This window comes from Vidua macroura, chromosome 5, assembly GCF_024509145.1.
Source record: "Vidua macroura isolate BioBank_ID:100142 chromosome 5, ASM2450914v1, whole genome shotgun sequence".
Lineage (NCBI taxonomy): Eukaryota > Metazoa > Chordata > Aves > Passeriformes > Viduidae > Vidua > Vidua macroura.
Window position 1 is genome coordinate 73,341,676 of NC_071575.1, and position 23,152 is coordinate 73,364,827.

At 63.2% G+C, this 23,152-nt stretch overlaps 1 protein-coding gene across 1 annotated transcript in view; it reads left to right on the top strand.

Moving 5' to 3' along the window:
* SND1 (staphylococcal nuclease and tudor domain containing 1) overlaps positions 1–23,152 on the top strand; it is a 75,145-nt gene that overhangs the window by 14,243 nt on the left and 37,750 nt on the right. Inside the window, exons 8-10 of the mRNA XM_053977064.1 lie at positions 49–155; positions 689–779; positions 7,520–7,633. Of these exons, the coding sequence (XP_053833039.1) occupies positions 49–155; positions 689–779; positions 7,520–7,633 (312 nt within the window). The remainder of the gene's footprint in view (positions 1–48; positions 156–688; positions 780–7,519; positions 7,634–23,152) is intronic.

Below are 23,152 nucleotides of genomic sequence, written 5' to 3' on the forward strand. Positions count from 1 at the left end.
GACCCTGGGGGATCCTGCTGACCCCGGGCCATCTCCTGCTCCCCGCAGAACGGGAACATCACAGAGCTGCTGCTGAAGGAGGGCTTTGCCCGCTGCGTGGACTGGTCCATCGCCGTCTACACCCGCGGCGCCGACAAACTGCGCGCGGCCGAGAGGTGGGATGGGGATCCTGCTGATCCCACTGCTCCCAGCTGATCCCTCTGATCCCACTGCTCCCAGCTGATCCTACTGCTCCTGCTGTTCCCACTGCACCCAGCTGATCCCAATGCTCCTGCTGATCCCAGTGTTCCCATTGCTCCCAGCTGATCCCATCTGTTCCCACTGTTCCCAGCTGATCCCAGTGCTCCTGCTGATCCTGGCTGATCCCACTGTTCCCACTGCTCCCAGCTGATCCCATCTGATCCCACTGTTGCTGCTGCTCCCAGCTGATCCCAGTGCTCTGGCTGATCCTGGCTGCTCCCACTGCTTCCACTGATCCCACTGTTCCCACTGCTCCCAGCTGATCCCACCGTTCCCACTGCTCCCAGCTGCATCCATGGGGTGCCCAGAGTGACTCCAGCCCCCCGCAGCCCAGTGTGGCTCATCCGGGGTGGGATTGATGGGATCTCCCCGGGGCTTTGCTGGGAGTGCCGCCCCCGGCACGTCCGGGTGTCCCAGCCCCGGTGTCCCACTGTCCCCACCCCGCCAGGTTTGCCAAGGAGCGCAAGCTGAGGATCTGGAGGGATTACGTGGCCCCCACGGCAAACCTGGATCAGAAGGACAAACAGTTCGTGGCCAAGGTGAGCGGGGCTGGGAAGGGACATTTGGGGACCAGGGGAACAGGACGGGGTGCCCAGCTCCCAGTCTGGCCTCTCCGAGGGTTTGGACAAGCCCCAGAGGGGTTTTCCTTGGCTGGATCCCGGCCATGGATCCCAGGCCACTCTGGGATCGCCACACGGCTGGAGTGGGAAGAGGTGCCGGGAGAAGGGAGGAGCCCTGAGAGAGGGGCTTTGGTTTGTGGGCATGGACTGGGGCTGTCCTGGCACCTCGCTCCGGTCAGCCAGGGCCACAGGGGTGGGCTCGCATCTCGAGAGGTTCCTGATCCTTCCAGAGGAGTGGCTGCCCCTTGGATCAATTCCCGATCCTCCCAGGGGAGTGGCTGCCCCATGGATCAATTCCTGATCCAGGGGAGTGGCTGCCCCATGGATCAATTCCCCATCCTCCCAGGGGAGTGGCTGCTCCATGGATCAATTCCTGATCCAGGGGAGTGGCTGCCCCTTGGATCAATTCCCAATGTTCCCAAGGGGATGATACCCCATGGATTGGTTCCCATTTCTCCCAAAGGCTGGAGGTGCCGCTAAGCCCCTCTCCTGGTGGGTGCTGGTGTGTTCCCTGTCCATGGATACCCTGGGAATCCCTGCCCATGGATATCCCGGGAATATCCCTGCCCCGGTGTGGATCCGAGGGCGCAGCGGTGCGGGAGGGAGGTGAAGCTGCGTGGGATGATCCGGGGTGGGATGCAGGAGCTGCGGGATCCGGGCAGGATCCGTGGGATCAGCCCCACTAGATGGAGCTGCCGCCTCGCCCAGGTGGCGGCCGCGGCTCCGGAGCTGCTGGAATTTCCCTGGGAATGGGCAGCAGCCACATTTCTTGGAAAGTCGGCCTGGTCCCTGCGCAGGGTCGGATCCTTCCAGCTGCTCCGGTCCTGCCGGGATCGGGATCGTGTCCGAGCAACCCGGCCTCGCCCGGGTGCTCCTGGGGAAAAGCAGGAATGGGATCAAACCTGGCAGCTCCATGGAAAAGCAGGAATGGGATCAAACGTGGCAGCTCCTGGGTGGTTCCTGGGTGCCGGGGGTTGAACAGAGCACAGTGGAAAAGCTCTGGAGCTGCCGGGACAGCCAGGAGCTCCTGTAGCTGCTCAGAGTTGATCCCTGTGGTGCCGCCGGCTCGTGTCCGCTGGGATGAGGTTGGGAATGGCTCCTGTGCTTGCTCTGGTGGCTCGGATGTGGCTGGGACAGGAGCAGAGCTCCCCAAAACCTGCCCAAACCAGGAAGGGTTTGCTGGGCATTCCCTGTGGGAGCAGTGCAGGGACACCGAGCTCGGAGGGGCTCCGGGAGGCCGGAATTGAGAGCCCATCCCTCGGGATAAGGACGTGGCTGTCCCCTCCCCGTGGCAGTGACAAATGACACCTGGGCAGGTGTCCCGTGGGCACGGCAGGGCCGTGTGCCGGCGCTGGAACGCCGGGAAGCGCCGCTGGCAGCGGCTGTGCCAGGAGCTGTGCCAGGAGCTGTGCCAGGAGCTGTGCCAGGGCCGTCAGTCACGCTCCGCTCAGCTGCTGGAGGGGGCGGCTGGATGCTCCCAGCACTTCCAAGATGCCGTGATGTTGTGGGATAGCAGCAGGCGGGGCTCCCCCCAGTCTCTGTACAGGGATGTCCGGGGTGGCTTTGGGATCAGCAGCATCTCCCCCCCCATCCCCAGGAGCGGTGGGGATCCAGCTTTCCCCTGGGAATGGTGGGGATTGACCCCGGTGCTGTGGAGTGGGATCCCCGTGGGTTGGGGGGGGCAGAGATTGCAGGATGCCCCCAATTCCCTGGCTCTGCGGGGTCCCCCTGGGCTGGGGGTGCTCCCAGTTCCGCTCCGGCAGGGTCCGGCTTCCCTGGGAGCCCCCAAAGGCAGCAAAGACCGTGTCCTGCTTCTGGGGGAGGAGACGTGGAATTTCTCCGCCTGTTGGGTCGATCCTGCTGTTGGAATTTGGCCTTTGGCAGCCGCAGCGCCCCCGCATTTCATTTCGGTGTCACTTTGGGGGCTTTCTTTTTTTTTTTTTTTTTTAAATTTCCCCCCTTGCCCCGAACTGTAAGCGACAGGGGAAAAATGAGGACAGATGCCCACGCGGCTGCAGCGCCGGCGCTGATCCCGCAGCCGGGCGCGTGTCCGGCCTCGGCGGGGCTCCGGCCGTGCCGGCGGCGGGGGCACGGGGCGGGTGGGCAGGGATGGCGCCGGAGCCGCCTCCGTGCTCGGCACAGCGGGGCTCGTTCGCAGCGGCAGAGCTGACGCAGGAGCTGCTGGAAGGGGCTGCGAGGGGAGGGGGAGGAGGAGGAGGAGGAGGAGGAAGATCCCAACCTGCCTTTGCACCGTTGATCAACCGCGGCAAATGGGCTCCGGCTAATTTTGGCTGCGGCTGCCGGCGCTGGGGGCGCAGGGCTGGGCTGGGGGAGCAGGGGAGGCTCGGCCTCGGTTGTGGGTTTGGTGCTGGTGAGGGGCGAGGGGGAAGAACAGAGGGATGGAAATGTCAAAGGGGCTGGAGGCTCTCTCCCGAAATCCCTACGTCAGCTTGTCTTGGAGCAGCGGGATTTGGGACACGCTGCGGAGCCGTGCCTGCCTTGGGCTGGGAGCCATCCTCTGCAGGGGGGGCTGCGGCAGCCCGGCCCCGGCTCCCCTCGGGCCCGGGGGGCTCCTGGCAGCCCCTGGGCCGTGTCCCGCCCTGCTCCCGTCCTGGCTCCGGCGGATGGGGCTGAGCCGGGACCAGCTCCTTTGATCCTGGCTTTTATTCCCTTTGCTGGGAGCTCTGGTCGCGGCCAAATCATCCCGGAGCTCGGTGGGATGTGCCAGAGCTGAGCCCGGGAGCTGCTGCTGAGCTGAGCCGAGTGCCAGACCCTGCCAAAAACCCCTCTAAAGGACATTTTTGGGATATGGGCACACTCGAGCCTCTCCTGGTGCTGGGCTCTGGCTCCCCGAGTGCCACCGTCCTTGTTGGGGTGCAGGAGGTCACCCTCAGCTTTGGGGATGCTCCCTGTGCATGCCAAGAGTGGATGCTGTCCTAGGAGCACAGCAGTCAGGAGCCTTGGGAGTGGGGACACGTCCCCATGGTCCCCAGGCACGGGGGTCCTTGTCCTCCCCAGCTCCCAGGGAAACCATCCCTAAAGGTGGAATCCTGAGCACCCCAGGGTCCCATCCCAGCCCCCCAGGGTCACATCCCAGCACCCCGAGGTCCCCGGATTGCCATGTGTGGCTGCTCTGTGTCTGTCCCTGGCTGTTCCCATGGATTGGGATCAGCATTTGGAATCAGCTGCGCCTTTAGGGCACATCCAGGGTTTGTTGGGGGCAGGGTTCTGCTGCCAGATCCCCTCGGGAAGGGTGAAATTCCTGGTCCTCAGAGGGAAGAGCTGCTTCCCTCTGCCTCCTCTGCTTCCTCCTCCTCCTCGGGCTGGTCCTGGCTCTGGGTCTGTGCCAGCCCTGCCCGGGGCACACAGCCTGGGAGGTTTTGTGTCCTTTACTGGTCCCAGTTCTGGGAACAAGCAAAGCCCGGGGTGGAAAATCGCGGAGGCTTTGTTGGGCCCAGCTCTTGCAGTGAGGAAAAACATCTTCCCTGATAAATCTGGCCAAGGGAGGGCTGCGAGCTCCGTGCCCTGGAGCGGTGATGGGATGGGGGTGACCAGCGTGGCTGGGCCTGGCCGGTGCCACAGGGACATTCCGGGGCTGCCCTCCCTGCTCCCAGCCCGGGGGACGTGGGAAGCAGCAGCCGGAGCGTGCTGGCTCTGCAAGAAACAGCTGCAGAGCTTTAAAAAAATAATCCCTCCAATCCCGTTATCAGAGGGCCTCTCATAGGCGGGAGAGGCCACAGTAAATATTGGATAAGGGAAGTGGCTGCGGCGGGCTGGGAACGTGGGGGGAGACAGAAGCCCCGGCCCCGGGGCGGTGCTGAGTTGTCCATTCTGTCACCGTGTCACCCCCCGTGACCCTCCTGCCCTCCCTGCAGCTCCAGCAGGAGGAGGGAGTGGCTGCCCAGGGAGGGTGGGCACCCGGGTGTGCCCCTCCTGCCACCCTGCTCTGTCTGCCTGGACTGGCATCCCGTGGGAGCCCTGGCTCCAGGTGCCATGTCCTGCTGTGCCCCATGTCCTGTATCCCGTATCCTGCTGTGCCCCTTGTCCTGTATCCCATGTCCTGCTGTACCCCTTGTCCTGTATCCCATGTCCTGCTTTGCCCCATGTCCTGCTTTGCCCCATGTCCTGCTGTGCCCCATGTCCTGCTGTGCCCCGTGTCCTGTATCCCCTATCCTACTGAGCCCCTTGTCCTGTATCCCATGTCCTGCTGTGTCCCATGTCCTGTATCCCCTATCCTGCTGTGCCCCATGTCCCGCTGTGCACCATGTCCTGCTGAGCCCCTTGTCCTGTATCCCATGTCCTGCTGTGCCCCTTGTCCTGTGTCCCGTATCCCGTGTCCTGCTGTGTCCCTTGTCCTCCAGCATCCCATATCCCACTGCGTCCCATGTCCTGCAGGGACCCTTTGTAACTGGGTCAGGGCCCTGCAGAGACCCTGGAGGTCCCTCTTGGCTCCTGCTGCCACCCAGCTCTGTCCTGCCCAGGAGACACAATGTCCCTGCTCCAGGTGCTGCGTCCTGCTGCATCCTGTGTCCTACATCTGTGTCCTGCTGCATCCCATAATCTGCTCCATCCGTGTCCTGCTGCCTCCTGTATCCTGCATCCCATGTCCTGCTGCATCCCATGTCCTGCTGCATCCTGTGTCCTGCTGCATCCATGTCCTGCTGCCTCCTGTATCCTGCATCCCATGTCCTGCTGCATCCTGTGTCCTGCATCCCATGTCCTCCTGCATCCCATGTTCTGCTGCATCCTGTGTCTTGCTGCATCCCATGTCTTGCATCCTGTGTCCTATTACATCCCACGTCCTACATCCCATGTCCTGCATTCTGTGTCCTGCTGCATCCATGTCTGACATCCCATGTCCTGCATTCTGTGTCCTGCTGCATCCATGTCTGACATCCCATGTCCTGCTGCATCCCATGTCCTGCTGCATCCCATGTCCTACTGCATCCCATGTCCTGCTGCATCCCATGTCCTGCATCCCATGTCCTGCTGCATCCATGTCCAACATCCCATGTCCTGCATCCCATGTCCTGCTGCATCCATGTGCTGCTGCCTCCCGTGTCCCGCAGCCCCTCGCAGCCGGCCCATCCCGGCGCAGGGTCCCGTGAGTTGGTCCTGCCGGGAAGGGACGCCGGGGGCCGGAGGGGCCCGGCCAGTCCCCGCTGCTGCTGCCGCACGGATCCGGGCCGTGCCTCCGGGAGCCGCTGGAATGCCGGGAGCCGCTGGAGCGCTGGGAGCCGCTGGCCGGCTGCTGCCTCCTGCCAGGGAACAAATGAGATGTGACCGCGGCTCCCGCGGCTCCCGGGGAAGCATGTGCTGGATGTGTAATGGAGCGCGGGATCTGCCCCCAGAGCTGACCCGCAGCGGCCCTGGCTGCGGCAGCTCCGCTTCACATCCTGCTTTTCCCAAGTCTTGGGCGGCAGGAGGGAGAGAGGCCTCTCCCTCCTCGCCCCTGGGTGCCCTGGAGCGTGAGATTGGATTACTCCACTTGGCAGGCACACGGCTTTGGGCTGCTCCTGCCGAGGAGACATCCAGGAGCTGGGAGCCGGGAGAGGCCGGGGCCGCGCGCTGGGACGTTCCCAGGGGCTTTGCTGTGCCCTGGCGATCCTTGGTGTCTGCTCGGATCTGAATTCCTTAAATCCTGCTCTCCCTCTGGCCCAGGCAAAGAGGGCTGGAGTGGGATCAGCTCCTGCCTCCCTCTGCAGCTCCGGGGATGCGTGGGACTGGGATAAGGTTGGATAAGCAGCAGTGGGAGCCTTTTGGAGTGGGGGGACTGGGATGTGTTGGGAGCAGGCAGGGGAAGGTTCCTGTCCTGCCAGTGGGAATATCCAGCGGCTCCACTCAGCTGGGCTGGAGAACTGGGAATGTGAAACTCGTGTGTCCTGAGCACCACTGGGATCCTCCCGCCCCCTCCGCCTGGAGCCAGGCTGGGAATGCTGGCAGTGCCCAGCCTGGAGGGGAGAAGGTTCCAGGGAGAGCTCAGAGCCCCTGCCAGGGCCTAAAGGGGCTCCAGGAGAGCTGCAGAGGGACTGGGGACAAGGCCTGCAGGGACAGGACACAGGGAATGGCTCCCACTGCCAGAGGGCAGGGATGGATGGGAGATTGGGAATTAGGAATTCCTGGCTGGGCTGGAATTGCCAGAGCAGCTGGGGCTGCCCCTGCATCCCTGGCAGTGCCCAAGGCCAGGCTGGGCACTGGGGCTGGAGCAGCCTGGGACAGTGGGAGGTGTCCCTGCCATGGCAGGGGTGGCACTGCAGGGGCTCTGAGCTCCCTTCTCACCCAACCCATTCCAGGATTCCCTGACTTTATGATCCTGATTAGTTTGCTCCCACCACGGACAGTCCTTGCTCTCTCCTCCCTGAGCCTCATCCCTTGTCCAGTGTCCAGCTGGTGCTCCTGCCCCTCTGGAATTGCCTCTGGAATGAAACCCAGGGGGCCGAGCCCTGGCACAGGACACACACGGCTGGCAGTGCCCTGGTGTGCCACATGTCACCATCCCAGGAGCCACGTTCCCCTGGTGACAGCCGGGATGGGGCTGGAGCTGCTCACTGTGCTGGGGATGGGAGTCAGGGTGGCAGAGCCGCTGTCACGGCGGCACCTGGCCCTTGGTGTGCCCAGGTAGCTGCTGTCCCCACGCTCAGCGCTGTCTCTGTCCCCAGGTGATGCAGGTGCTCAACGCCGACGCCATCGTGGTGAAGCTCAACTCCGGGGACCACAAAACCATTCACCTGTCCAGCATCCGGCCACCGCGGCTCGAGGGGGACAGCGCCCAGGTGACACTGCAGGGACAGGGCACAGGGAGGGGACAGCACCTGGGGACACTGTGGGGACAGGGCACAGGGAGGGGACAGCACCTGGGGAGACGGTGGGGACAGGGCACAGGGAGGGGACAGCACCTGGGGACAGGGCACAGGGAGGGGACAGCGCCCAGGGGACACTGCGGGGACAGGGCACAGGGAGGGGACAGCGCCTGGGGACAGGGCACAGGGAGGGGACAGTGCCCAGGTGACACTGCAGGGACAGGGCACAGGGAGGGGACAGCGCCTGGGGACAGGGCACAGGGAGGGGACAGCGCCCAGGTGACACTGCGGGGACAGGGCACAGGGAGGGGACAGCGCCCAGGTGACACTGTGGGGACAGGGAAGGGATGGGAAGGGGCTGGGCAGGGGGCCAGGGTCGGCTCTGTTGAGACCCCTCTTGTGGAGCTCCTGCTCCCTCTGGGATGACCTGGCCCCCTTTCCCTTCCTGTGGGAACCCATCCCATGGGATGCAGGAGGCCTGGGAAGGGCTGAACACGCACTGGTGGCTGCAGGGAGACGGATCCGTCCCTCTCCTCCTGCCTCAGTTTCCCCTCTGTTCTGTGGGTGCTCCCAGCTGGGGGCGTGGGAAGTTCCTTAGGGATATCTGTCCTTGTGGCCTCGTGCTGTCCGTGGGGCAGGCAGAGAGGCTGCGCCGCTGCTGGAGGTGATTGCGAGCGGGTGAATCCTCGGTTTTCCTGCCCCTGGGCCGTGGGGCTGGCCGGGGTCCGGGAGCGCTCCCCACACCCTGGAGGAGCAGCTGCTGTGTCCTCGGCTCCAAGGGACGCCGGGGCCGGCTCGTGACCGGCGGCGTCAGGGTCCGATGGGTTCTGGAATGTTTGGAAGGGTTGGAAAAGGCCGCATTGTTCCTGCACAGTTTGGTCCCTGCTCTCTGTGTTTGAGGCTCTGTCAGGCCGGCGCCGCTGGAGCCGGATCCGAGCGCGCGGCAGGGACATGAAAGCGCCGGGATGAGCTGGGATCAGGCACAGGGAGCGCCCTTGACCCCGCTCAGCTCCGGAGCTGGGCTGGGAAACGGGATGTGGCTCCGGACGTGCGGCACACGCTGAGCGCCCTTGACCCTGCCCGGAGCTCTGGGGCTGCGCCAGGAGCTGGGATGAGGGATCAGTCCCTGTGTCACACACGGAGTGTCCCTGACTCCCCTTGGAGCTGTGCAGGATGAGGATCAGTCCCTGTGTCACACACGGAGTGTCCCTGACTCTGCCCAGAGCTCCGGGGCTGTGCAGGATGAGGATCAGTCCCTGTGTCACACACGGAGTGTCCCTGACTCTGGCCAGAGCTTGGAGCTGTGCTGGAAACTGGGATGAGGGATCACTCCCTGTGTCACAAAGTCTCCTTCATCCCCTCACTGCTCCGGAGCTGCTCCAGGAGCTGGGATGAGGGATCGGTCCCTCTGTCACACAGAGTGTCCTTGACCCTGCTTACAGCCTTGGAGCTGTTCCAGAAACCAGGATGAGGGATTGATCCCTCTTCACTGAGTCTCCACCCCACTCAGAGCTCCGGAGCTGCTCCGGGAGCCAGGATGTGGCTCCGATCCCTGTGTCCCTTTCTGGGACAGCACTGTGGTGCAGGAGCCGTGCACTTCCCGCTGTCTCCCGGTGATCCCAGTCCAGCAGGGGCTCCTCAGGGCAGGGATTTATCCCCGTGCTGCTGCTGTTCCCTCTGTTACTCCATTCCCTCCATGGCTGATGCGCTCGGAGCTGTGGGATCACGGAGCTCCCGAGACGCTCGGAGCGCCTGCCTTGTTCCTGGCACATCCCTCCTCCTCCTCCTCTTCCTCCAGCGCCTCTGGAGATGCCGGGAAGGCTCCTGGGAGAGCTCCTGCCCGTGCACATGACGGGGGCCGAGCCAGGATTGCTCCAAACCCACCTTTTCCAGGCTGTTTTCCATCCTGGAGCACCACGGGCCGGCCTGGCCGTGCCGATGGGTGACAGCTCCCGAGGTGACCCCGCGTTGCTGAGGGAACGGGAATTGGGAAATTCCTGCCTCCCTGCATGCCGCCTCGTTCTGGCCACACGCAATTATGGATACCTTCCCAGATCGGCCTCTTCCCGCTGCTCCTCTGGCATCAGCTCGGCGGGGCTGGGCGCTGCCGCGAGCCGGGGGCTCGGGGGAGCAGCGGGAGCAGCGGGATCTCCTCTGGAGCGGCCGCAGTCTCCAAGGAGACTGCAGGCAGGCAGCGGCCCGCCCGCCGCGCCGCCGGATGGATCCGCTGCCAAATCCTCCCGGGTCCGGCCCCGGAACGCGCCCGGCGCTCGGCTCCTCCCGAATTCCGGGAGTGTGGGCTCTGTGCCCCCGAATCCAGGGTGTCCCTGTGCATCCCAGCACCCCGAGGTGACATCCCAGCACCTCAATGTCACATCCCAGCACCCCGAGGTCACATCCCGGCACCCCAGTGCCACATCCCAGCACCCCAATGTCACATCCCAGCACCCCAGTGTCACATCCCAGCACTCCAATGTCACATCCCAGCACCTCAATGTCACATCCCAGCACTCCAGTGTCACATTCCAGCACCCCAAGGTCACATCCCAGCATCCCGAGGTCACATCCCAGCACTCCAGTGTCACATCCCAGCACCCCAATGTCGCATCCCAGCACTCCAGTGTCACATTCCAGCACCCCAAGGTCACATCCCAGCATCCCGAGGTCACATCCCAGCACTCCAGTGTCACATCCCAGCACCCCAGTGTCACATCCCAGCACCCCAATGTCACTTCCCAGCATCCCAAGGTCACATCCCAGCACCCCAGTGTCACATCCCAGCACCCCAATGTCACATCCCAGCACCCCGAGGTCACATCCCAGCACCCCGAGGTCCCCGGATTGCCGCGTGTGGCTGCTCTGTGTCTGTCCCTGGCTGTTCCCATGGATTGGGATCAGCATTTGGAATCAGCTGCACGTTTAGGGCACATCCAGGGTTTGTTGGAGGCGGGGTTCTGCTGCCAGATCCCCTCGGGAAGGGTGAAATTCCTGGTCCTCAGAGGAAGAGCTGCTTCCCTCTGCTTCCTCCTCCTCCTCCTCCTTGGGCTGGTCCTGGCTCTGGGTCTGTGCCAGCCCCGCCTGGGGCACACAGCCTGGGAGGTTTTGTGTCCTTTACTGGTCCCAGTTCTGCCCCACCGGAGTCTCCTCGAGGTCCCTCTGGCCTGGGATGCTCCCGTTAAATCCCAATTATTTCTCCCTGGGTTTCATCCTTCCGTAGCTCCGTCATGTTTCCGTCCCTGGTGCTGTCATTAATTACCTGGCAGTGCAATTAATGACGGGTTTGCTCCTCCCTTCCACACCAGCAGTTAAAATTATGGAAAAAACATCCAAGAATTCCACAAGGGACCAAACCCACCCCCGCTGGGGCTCAGGGTGGGGACCCCCATCCCAGCTGCCATTCCAGAGGTGGATCCGGAGCTCAGGGAATGTGCACACATCTGTTTATGGATCAAATATCAGCATGGACATCTCTCCCATGCTGGAAGTCTGTGGAATGTGTCAGGATTTGCAGAAAATCCATGGGAATATTTATAACATCCGAGCATTTATTGAAAATCCACCAGTGGAGGGGTTTGGGCTCTGTTCCCAGGGAACAGGGACGGGAGGAGAGGGAACGGCCTCAGGCTGGGCCAGGGGAGCACCAGCAGGAATTTCCCCATGGAAAGGGGGTCAGGCCTTGGAAAGGGAAATTTGGAGCCCCCATTCCTGGAGGTGTCCGAGGAATTCCTGGATGTGGCACTCAGGGCTCTGGGCTGGGGACAAGGTGGGAATCAGGCACAGCAGCTTGGACTCGGTGACCTTGGAGGGCTTTCCCAGCCTCAGTGGTCCTGGGATCCATATAAATTCTAGGAACATACATACCTTTATTTAATATAAAATATGCAATGTATAAAATACAACTTAGGGCTGATTCCAGGAAGGCTTTTCCCCTCAGTGCCCCTTTGTGGGCTCTTCCCACCCCCTCATCCCTGCTGGAGCGGGAGCACCGGGATATCACAGCTCCGTCGGGAATCCCATCCCGACCTGCCGAGCGCTAATTGCTGCTCCCACGGCTCCGGATGGAGGAGATGGGAAGTGACAGACGGAAAACGGAGTGTGATGGGATCCTGCAGCCTTTCATCTCCAGCCTTTCATCTCCCAGTGTTGGATGAATCCCGGGAGCGACGGCCGGGAACGTCCCCAGCGCTCGGCTCTGTCCGGGAACGTCGCGGATCGGGATGGAGATGGATCTCCCACTGCTGCACGGGTGCCATGTGCTGTGAAACAGCTGGAAAACCTCACCTGGATGGTTGGAATCTTCATCAGGATGGCTGGAAACTCACTGGGATGGCTGGAAACTCTCTGGAATGGCTGGAAACTCACTGGAATGGCTGGAAACTCACTGGGATGGCTGGAAACTCACTGGGAAGGCTGGAATCTCCCCCTAGGAAGGCTGGACTCTCCCCCTGGGAAGGCTGGAATCTCCCCCTGGGAAGGCTGGAAACTCCCTGGGATGCAGCCCCCATCTGGGGCTGTGAACATGGGATGTTCCAATCCTTGGGATGCTCCAGGTGCCTGTGGATGTGGGAAGCTGTTCCCGAGGTGCTGCCGGCACCCAGCGCTCAGCCCCCGAGCCCTGTGCTGGGTGCTGGGATCCGTCCATTCTGGAGCCGGATCCGTCCTGCTCCCTGGAGCACTTTGCTGGCCTTGGATCCATCCAGAGGCGGAGCTGAGCCGTGTCTGGCAGTTCCATGGGATGGAGGAAGAGCCAGTTCCCAGGAAGAGCAAGGAGGGCTCAGACCTGCTGGATCCAGCTGTGGTGATTCTGCCTCAGAGCTCGGTGGCACCTGGGTGTCGGTGCCACCACTGTTCCTGGAGTTTGGGATATTTCCATTCCCTTTTCCAGTCACCAGCTCGTTCCCTTGGACAGCCACATTCCAGGGCCCATCAGCCGCTCCGGCGGAATTTTCTGGATTGCGGCAGTTGCAGCACAAATCTGCTCCAATCCCCAATTTATCTAAATTGATCTCTTAATTGGGAATTCTCTGGAGGAGGGGGAGTCGAGCACATGGATCCTGATTCAACGGGAGGAGCAGGGAACAAGCAGCCTGCTGGGGGTGTGCTGGGAGCTGGGGAGCTGGAACTGGGGCAGTGCCCCCGGCCGGAGCAGGGACGTGGAGGCTGCCAGGGCTCGGGGGTTTGGGAGCTTTTGGGAGCCCTGGAAGTGGGATCGGGAGCAGAGATATCCCAGCTCCTTTCCCAGCTGCTCCAGGACTCCCTCATCCCACCTGCACAGCTGAGATCAGGCTGGCACTGCAGGTGTGGGATTTCTCCAGGGATTGTCGGGACGGCCCTGGGACACTTCCAGATTTCTTTTCCAGGGATGCAAAGCTGAGGCTCTCTGGTTTTCCCTGTTTCCCCTGGATGGCAGCTCATTCCTGCCCCTCTGCCCCACACCAGTGCTGGGCAGGGATCCCGGGCCCCTCTGGCCAGGATTTGGGATGAGGGATCCTGGTGCTCTGCCTGCTCTGGCCTCTGGAGCGACGGGAGCCTCCCAGAGCTGCCACCACCCCAGCAGGGAAAAGCTGGCGGCACAGGAAAGCTGGAAATGGCTTCAGAAAGAGGGAGAACAGATGGATTTGGGCTCGGATATTTTTTTCCCAGCTCTCAGAGGAGCTGCATGCAGGTTCCTTGGCTTTCTGCTGTGATTCCAAAGGCAGGGAGCTGCTGGATCATCCAGGCCCCACTCCTGCGGGACCCTCACAGCCAGGGATTGGCATCCCAGCTGGAATGTGGGACATTCCAGGGTGCTCCCGGGGGTGGTGCCAGGTGGGATTCCCGTGGCTGTGTCTGGCTCTCCGGACACTCTGTGTCCTGCAGATCCCAGTGACTCCAGGGCTCCGGTGCTCCGGGGTTCCAGTTGCTCTTGAAGGCCCCAGGGTTTGAGTCCTGGATTCAGGATTTTTGCGTGCCAGGAATGTCGTGGCTGCTTCATGTCCCTCGTTCCCTTGGGAGGGGTGGTGGATGTGGCTGCTCATCCTGCCGCATTCCAGCAGATTCAGGGAGTGTTTTACCCACACCTGTCAAAGCTGGTGCTTCCTCTGCTCCTTTCCCTGTGCCTCGCTGGCTCCTGGGATATTTCTGTGGGATTGGAAGAGCTCTGTACCAGCGACCTGCCTGGAGCTCTGCCAGCCCCGCCGGAGGCAGCAAGGGCAGGAGTGACCTTGGGCCCAAGGGCAGCCCGGCCCCTGGAGCTCAGCTTTTGAGGCTGTTCCAGTTGGATTTATAACCCTGCAGGAGAACTGGGAAAGGAGCTGGGAAAGATCCCATCCCACCCATTTTTAGCAATCCCAGCTGCTCCATCCCTGGAAAAGAGCTGCTGCTCCCAGCTCTGAGCCACCCTGGATACCCATGGAGAGCCTGGGGCGCCGTGGGCGCCCGGTCCCGCTCGGTGGGTGCCGCTCGACAGATGGTCTGCAGGTGTCCGCTGGGAGCTTTTCCAGGGAGCAGCCAGCTGGATTTTGGGAAGAGGGCGGCTGCACGGCTTGGCAGCGCCTTGCCGGGAGCTGGGAACGTTCCTCGGGCCCTGCAGAGGCTGCGCTGGCACCCTCGGGAGCGCGGGCGATGCCACAGCCCTGCCAGGCGAGGGCTGGGAGGAGGGGCTGGCACAGGGAGCGTTTTCCAGGCGGGAATGGCTGGGTGGGCTCTGCCAAACCCTCTGCAGGGATGGAGGCGCCGGCACAAATCCCCGGGGCTGCGATGCTGTGTCCGCCCCTGGATCCCTGGCAGCGCCCAGGGCCAGGCTGGACACTGGGGCTGGAGCAGCCTGGGACAGTGGGAGGTGTCCCTGCCATGGCAGGGGTGGCACTGGACAGTCCCTAAGACCCCTTCCCACCCAACCCATTCCGTGATCCTTCTGGTAACGAGCCTGGAGGAACCGGGGATCCCCAGCTCGGCGGAGCCCCCCCCGTGTCCCCACCTTGTTGTCCTTGTCCCTGCGGGTGCCGTGAGGGCAGTCCAGGGAGCCGTTCCCGCGGATGCGGGGGTTGAATCCGAGGCCGCGGCCCGCTGGGAATGCCGGGCGGGATGCGCGCGGAGCAGGTCGCGGCTGCGATTTGTGGCGCAGGGTTTGTACTACACAAATTGCTCCGCACTCAACGAGCATGAAAGATTAACGAGGAACAAAGCCATGAACTCATCCGGGCCCGCTCCCGCTAAATTACAGCTACAGGGATCACGGCAGCTCATCCACGGGTTGTGTAACCGAACTGATTTGCCGGCATGGCCGGCGCGGAGCCGCCCCGGCCCCGAGTGCTCCGCACGCGACTTTAATGGATTCTAAATATTGGCAGAGCCGGGGAGAGGAGGCGCGGGGGCACCGGAGTTCCCGGATCAATATTTAATGGGAGCTGCAGTCGCTTCCAGGGAGAAGACGAGTGCAGTCAGCATGTTCTGGGAACCTGGAGTGTGCCCTCCGGGCAGCAAGTGCTGCGCCGGGAAAACTGATTCGCTTGCATCTGCGGCTGCCGAGCCTCCTGCCGCTCCCAAAGTCATTCCTGCCTGGAAAAGCAGCCCTTCGGTGCTTAACCCGCGCCTCTGGACTGCGGCACCGCGGCTCCCGGCAGTGCAGGGTGTTAAATTCCAGCTGGGGGGCATTCCAGGGAAGGGCTCCGCTTTGCCTCCGGAGCGTTTTCCCTGCCCGGCCGCGAGCAAATGTCCAAACGCGCGGAGCCGGCTCCCAGGGGAGCTGCCAGTGCCAGGTACAAGGCCTGCTCCGGGTTGGACTCATTTGCGAGCTGGCACAGTTGGGTTCCTGTATGGATTACAGCTGCTGGCATCCCAGGAAATTGCTCATGGCTCAGAGAGCAGCAGCTCGGCAGCGAAACGGGAACAGACTCCAGCCCGGAGCGCTGGAGCGGCAGCAGCGGCAGCAGGAGCCGGGCTGGTGCTGGAGCAGCCGGCCGGCCCCGGAGCCGGCCGGGAAGCTGGGCAGGAGCTTGCCAGCAATTACGGAGCAGCTTTTCCATGAGGCAGCAGCTCCGGGAGGCCCCGGGGCCGCGCTGCTCCGAGCAGGCCCCGCTCAGCCCATCTGCTGCCGCCGAAACCTGGCTCTGCCGCGTGGCAGGAATAATCCCCGGAGAGCGGGCTGTGCCGAGATCCTTCCCCAGCCGCTTCCCGCTAAGTGCTGCAATTCCTCTGTTGTAATTCCTGCCTGGTGTTGTGACACCGATGCTTGGAGGGAGATCCAGGCACCTGCCAGCTCGCATTCCCGGGGATGCTGCTCCAGCCTCGCGCGCTCCGGGAGCCGCTCCAGAGGTTTGGTCCGTGCCCAGCCCCGGCTGTTTCTCGCTCGGCTGGATGAGCGTGAAAACGCTGCTGGGAGAGCGGAGCTTTGACCTTCTGAGCTCCTCGGGAGCTGCTGGAATTCCTCATCGCATGGAAAATTGCACTGGATTGGAGCAGCGCCTCGGTCCTGGCACAGAGCTGAGCTCTGCAATTAATGCTCCGGCCCTTGTGCCTCGGGAATCGATCCCTGATTTTAGTGTGGGATGAGCCCCTGCACTGGCTCCGTTCCCAGCTCCCAGCTCCGGAGCCTCTGCTCCGGGTGGGAAGCAGGCACGGCTCCGGCATCGCCCCGACCCTGCCCGGTCACCAGCACGGGTGGCCGAGGGGACACTGGGGACAGAACGGGGTCACACGGTGCCATCACCAGTGGGGCAGGGAGGGGACAGGAGCGGCTCCATCCGCACATGACAGGACAGGGAAGCTCCGGCCCCAAGGCCTGGCCCAGGCTCACATCCCACTCCCCAGTTCCCGGCTCGGGGTGGTCACAGGGGGTCCCAGCCGGGCCAGGGCTCTGTGTTTATCCCAGGGCACCCATCCCTCTGTGCTCAGGAGTGGGAGCTGGGAGCCTCCCCAGCCCCGGCAGCGCTCGGGGGTTGGAGCCGTGGGAGCAGTGGGAACACCCCCATTCCTGCACCTCTGCCGGCGCCGCTCCCAGAATCGGGAATCATGAATATTCCCCCTCCATTAGCACCGGCTGCATTTAGTGCCAGACATTTGGAGACGTGACGGATGGATGGGATGGACGGGGGATGGATTGGGAACATCCCTCACTGGCACCTGCAGCCCCCCCAGTCCCTTCCCCCAGCTCGAGTTCCTGGACTCCTGTGGCACCGGCCATCCTTGGGGACACTGGGAGCACCTCAGAACCTCCCAAAATTCCCAGTGCAAGTAGCAAAGCCGTGAGGACCCTTGGAAAGGGCTTTCTGTGGAGGATCTGCCCTGGATCTGCAGGGCTTGGTGGTGAGGAAGGGCTGGGCCCCTCCTGGCACAGGGGTGGCGTGGCCTGGCACGGCCCCAGGGTCACCGTGGGTGTGCTGGAGGTGACCTGGGCCGTGCCAGGGACTGGGGCTGGACCAGGGATCCTGTCTGTGCCTTGGATAATGGATCCATCCTGCCTGTGCCAGGGATCCTGTGCCATGGACCATGGATCCATCCTGTCTGTGCCATGGACAATGGATCCATCCTGCCTGTGCCAGGGATCCTGTCTGTGCCTGTGCCTGGCTGACAGATCCATCCTGCCTGTGCCAGGGATCCTGTCTGTGCCATGGACCATGGATCCATCCTGTCTGTGCCATGGACAATGGATCCATCCTGCCTGTGCCAGGGATCCTGTCTGTGCCTGTGCCTGGCTGACAGATCCATCCTGCCTATGCCAGGGATCCTGTCTGTGCCTTGGATAATGGATCCATCCTGTCTGTGCCAGGGATCCTGTCTGTGCCTGTGCCTGGCTGACAGATCCATCCTGCCTGTGCCAGGGATCCTGTCTGTGCCTGTGCCTGGCTGACAGATCCATCCTGCCTGTGCCAGGGATCCTGTCTGTGCCTGTGCCTGGCTGACAGATCCATCCTGCCTGTGCCAGGGATCCTGTCTGTGCCTTGGATAATGGATCCATCCTGCCTGTGCCAGGGATCCTGTCTGTGCCTGTGCCTGGCTGACAGATCCATCCTGCCTGTGCCAGGGATCCTGTCTGTGCCTTGGATAATGGATCCATCCTGTCTGTGCCAGGGATCCTGTCTGTGCCTGTGCCTGGCTGACAGATCCATCCTGCCTATGCCAGGGATCCTGTCTGTGCCTTGGATAATGGATCCATCCTGCCTGTGCCAGGGATCCTGTCTGTGCCTGTGCCTGGCTGACGGATCCATCCTGCCTTTTCCCCGGACCCGCCGGCACAGCGCAGCCCCCTGGGGATGGCAAGGGGGTCTCAGGGTGTCCTGTGAGCAGGGCAGGGGTGACAGTGATGGTGACAATGACGCTGATGGTGACAGCTCCGAGTGTCCCCTATCCCAGGCCCCGCAGAGGGGAGGCAGCTCCATCCTTCAAAGCTCTTCCCTCGCTGCTGCCGGCCCCGCTGTCCTACTTTTCTCCAGCTGCTTTTCCTCCTTCCCTCCGTCACGTGCGGGTGGGCTTGGAGCGCTCCGGTGCAGCTCCGGCTCCCCGGGCTGGGCTCTGAGCTGGGCTCTGAGCTGCTCCCACATTCCAGCGCTCCCCATTCCTGCCCTGACCCTGCTCAGGGTCCCGGTGCCCGCGGGGCTGTGCGGGAGGATCCACGGGAATGAAACCCGCCGGGAGCGGGGACAAAAGGGGCCGGGGGTGAGTCCCCTCCCACGCGACCCCAAATCCGGGGCAGGGAGGGCTTGAAGGGACAGCCCCGCTCCGCATCCCTCAGGGTCTGCAGTTATCCTCTGAAATCCGGGATAACAGCGGGGACAGTGTGGAGCTCTTCCCGGAGCCCTGAAATGGCCGTGCCTGGCAGCAGCTGCCGCCTCTGTCCTCGTCCCTGTCCCCGGTCCCATCCCCTTGGTGACGGTTTTAGGAAGCAGAGGCATCTCCCGGTGTCACAGTGTCCCGCAGCCGGGCCCTGGGTTGGGATCATCCCTGTTCCGGGAACGCTGACCCCGTTTTCCCTCTCTGTGGGAGCGGAGCAGCCAAAACTCTGCTGGATTCCCAAATCCACGTGGCCCTCGGAGCCACAACCCCAATGCCTGCAAAGCCACATCCCGAGGCTGCTGCAGCCGGATTCTGGGCTGAGGGAGCCTGGAACCAGCATCTCCCACCATGGCAGGGCTTGGGATGCATCCCCTAATTCCAGGTACCCAGTTTGGGATGCAGTGCCCAGTTCCAGGTGCCCACTTCGGGGTGTCCAGGATGCCTCCCCCAGTTCCAAGGGCCCAGTTTGGGATGCCTGGAATGCCGTGCCCCAGTTCCAGGTGCCTGCTGCTGAGGATCTGCATTCCAGCAGCCAAAGGGTATTCAGCAAAAATCCAGCTTCTGTGATTTCCACCTTTTTCTGGGCAGTTCGTTCCTGAGGGAGACGCAGGCTGAGGATGGATGAATTCCAGCGGTTGGGACAAGAACCCTGCGGCAGCAGAGCCATGTCTCCCGTTTATCTGGGATAACCTGGATGCCTGGAGCAGGGGTGCTGCTGGCACAGCTTTTCCAGGGATCTCAGCCTCCCTGGGAGCAGCTCTTCCGGGGCTGCCGGGGAAGTCGGACTCTCTTAACGCCGAGTTCCAGCGTTGCGGTGGGGAAATGACGAAGGGAAAACCACAAGTGATCTGTGGAAGGAGCGGATATTTTGGGATGTCTCAATTTCCTCATCAGCCCCGGAGAGGGGGCAGCGAGCCAAGCGCTGCCGGATGATGAATCCCCCGGGAGCGGGCAGCGCCGTGCTCGGATGATTCCCCCATTAATTCCCTGGAAAGGGCCCTGCCCACCCTGCTGCCCCCACAGAGGGGTTTGGGGCCGGGCTGGGGCTGGCACGGAGCTGCCAGCGGGGTTAAAGCCCCTCGGGAAGCTCCCGTCAGCACCCCAGCCCAAATTCAGGGACTCTCCCAGTTCTTCCTCAGCCAGGAATGTTGGAATCATAAAACCATGGAATGGGTTGGGTGGGAAGGGACCCCAAAGCCCCTGCAGTGCCACCCCTGCCATGGCAGGGACACCTCCCACTGTGCCAGGCTGCTCCAGCCCCAGTGCCCAGCCTGGCCTTGGGCACTGCCAGGGATCCAGGGGCAGCCCCAGCTGCTCTGGCAATTCCAGCCCAGCCAGGAATTCCTAATTCCCAATCTCCCATCCATCGCTGCCCTCTGGCAGTGGGAGCCATTCCCTGTGTCCTGTCCCTGCAGGCCTTGTCCCCAGTCCCTCTGCAGCTCTCCTGGGGCCCCTTTAGGCCCTGGCAGGGGCTCTGAGCTCTCTCTGGAGCCTTCTGCTCTCCACCCTGGGACAGTAGGAGGTGTCTCTGCCCACGTCAGGGATGGCACTGAAGGGGGCTGTGAGGTCCCTTCCCACCCAACTCATTCCCTGATTCCCAGATTCTATAATTTATAACTTTATTATTTCTAGTTCTCCGTTGTGCTGAAGCAGCCCCGGTTATTTCCGTGCCGTCGCTTCCATCGTTCCCCGCCGTTCCCATTTGTCCTGCGGCGTTCCTGCTCCAGCTCCTGGCGGAGCCTGGGCTCCCTGGGCCTTCATCCCTGCCCAGGATGATGAGGATGGTCATGCACAGCGTGTCCTGGAGCAAGCAGGGAGCAGAGCCTGGCATGGGAGCACCAATCCCGCTGGAGCGGGGCTGTCCCGCTCCGGGCTCTCGGGGTCGCAGTTCCGACCCCAACTTTGTCCTGACCACAGGGTCCTGTAGCCCCCACTTGGGGTCCTGTCCCACCCATTTGGGGTTCTGTACCCTCCTTTGGCATCCTGTAGCTCCCTTTGGGGTCTCCCAGCTGGAATGTTGATGCCATGGAGCTGCTGGGGGAGGACTTGGTGCAGCTCCAGTTGTGTTTGGAAGTGGGGACGGTTCCCAGTCCTGAGGGGACAGAGCTGTGCCCACGGTGCCAGCCATGCTGTGGGGGCATCCCAAGCCCCTGGGGCGCTCCAGGCTGGGGCAGGGGGGCTGGAGGGCTGGGAAAGGCCCTGGGGTGCTGTGCCAGCGGCTGGGCACGAGCCCAGGGTGGCCAGGGGGGCAGGAGACCGATGGCCCCTGGGCTGTGGCAGCCCCGGTGTGGGCACAGCCCCAGGGCAGGGACTGTCCCCTGTGCTGGCCCTGCTGAGGGACCCCCTGGAATCGTGGGGGCAGCTCCGGGCCCCTCCTGCCAGGAGAGCCCTGGAGGGGCTGGAGAGGGTCCAGGGAACGGAGCTGGGAAGGGGCTGGAGCCCCAGGAGAGGCCGAGGGAGCTGGGAAGGGGCTCAGCCTGGAGCAAAGGAGGCTCAGGGGGGACCTTGTGGCTCTGCACAAGTCCCTGGCAGGAGGGGACAGCCGGGGGGGTCGGGCTGTGCTCCAGGGAACAGGGACAGGAGGAGAGGGAACGGCCTTAGGCTGGGCCAGGGGAGGTCAGGGTGGATTTTGGGGAAATTCCTCCTGGAAAGGGCTGTGCAGCACTGGCACAGGGGTGGAGTCCCCATCCCTGGAGGGATTCCAGAGCTGTGTGGATGTGGCATCTGGGGACAGGTCAGCGGTGGCCTTGGCAGTGCTGGGAGCGGTTGGACTCGATGGGCTCTGAGGCTTTTCCAGCCTCAGTTGTCCCACGGCTCTCAAGCCGTGCTGTCCTTCTCCCAGCAGCCCCTGGCTGTGCCCTCTGTCCCCCGGGGCCATCAGAGCCTCCAGCGCCGCCCGGCTCCCGTCGCTCTCGAGGATTGCAGCTCGAGTGGCTCTCGGGGATTGCTGCGGCTGCAAGTGAGGGCAAGGGGGGAGCGGGAGCAGGAGAGGCTGGAGAGGCTGGAGAAGCCAAGTGCCCACTTGAGGCGTTGCTCCTTGAACAAGCACCTGCCTGGGGCTGCCTGTGAATGTCACCGGGGTGTCACCAGGAGCTGCTCATCCCTGTCCCCGTGCGCGGCACATCCCCGCAGTCCTCAGGGCTGTCACTGCCCCGGGGCCGCTGCCGCTCCCGGTGTCATTCCCAGCCCTGCCGGGCTCCCGGGACGCCGGGAAGGAGCCGCGGGAGCGGCGCCGGGCCCGGGCGGAGCGGAGCTTCCCCGGGCTGCGATGTGGAGCAGCCGCTCCCGAGCGCTCCTGCTGCTCCTGCCGCCGCCCCGCCGGCCCCGGGATGGATCTCCGGGATGGATTCCCCACCCGGCACATCCCAGGCGGGTTCAGCCGAGGGTGAAGCGTGCCGTGACACCGCTGATGAGCCATCGCCTTCCCTGCTTCGGGAGCAGGAGCTCTCTGGATCCCTGGGGACTCCCCTGCTCTGGGTGGCAGCAGCACTTGGCTCTGCCCTGGCCCAAGGCCCCACCCTGGGGGCCCTGGGGGCTGCAGTGTCCCAGGATCTCCCTCCCGGCGCTGGCGTTTCCAGCTGGCAGCTCCCGCTCTCCTCCCGCTCATTCCGCCCTGGCACTGGGAGTTGATTAGCTCTGCTAATTACTTCACAAATAATGAGCTTCCCTAATTGCGCTGGCAGGGGTGGGGGGGCTCTCCCCACCTGCCATCCCACAGTGCCACTGGGCTCTGGGTCCCCTCGGCTCCACTGGGGACCCCCCTTGAGTGTTGGCACCCAAAATTCTGGGAAAAAACCCCGAAACCTTGGCATGGGGAGCTGGGAGCTCTGGCTCATCCCGGGGGGATGGGGCCATTCCCCATGCTCTGAGCACCCCAGATCAGTGGGATGCGTGTTCCAGACGCTGCCTGTTCCTTGTCGTGGCCTCTGGGATGGATCTCCGGGATGGATTTCCCACCTGGCACATCCCAGGCGGGTTCAGCCGAGGGTGAAGCGTGGCGTGACACCGCTGATGAGCCATTGCCCCTTCCCTGCTTTGGCTTCCTGGGAGCAGGAGCCTGCCACTCCATGGATTCCCAGGAGCCTCTCATGCTCTGGGTGGAATCCTTCTCCCTCAAGGGGGATGGAGCAGGTTCCCCCCACCCCGGGATCCGTCAGGGGCTGCAGAGTCCCTGGGGAGTCCTGGAATGTGGAGCTGGATTTGCCATCCTGGGTGTTTTCAGCTGTGACTGCATCCATCATCACCCCCACCCTGTGCCCTTGGAAAAGGGCAGGGGCTGGAGCGGGACCCCCGGCAGCTGGGAATGGCAGCACTCCATGGTCAGTCCTCCCCTGGAATTCTGGCAGTGGATACAGCCCGCTGCTTCCCTGGAAGCAGACCTTGATTAGGCCCTGCCCGGTGTAATGCTGTTAATTGGAGAGGGGAGCCGGAATTCTGTTGCCCTGTGGAGTGTTCCAGGCTGTGGGGTGTTGTTTTGGGAGGAGGGAATTCAGGGGTCTCTCATCCCCCTCTGGAGCTGCTCTGGAACCAAAAAGTGGCATTCTTGCCTGGCTTCCCCAGCCTGGGATAAAGCAGAGCATTCCCATCGAATTTGGGATTGAAATCTCCGTGTTCCGGGAGGGAAAGGAGCGGGTGCCCCCCTCCTCCGGCAGCTCCCTGAAGATGCAGCTCCGACTCCGTCGCTAATGGAGCGGCATCCTCGCTGCTCACCTTTAATTAAGTGAGCCTCAGATCCCTGGG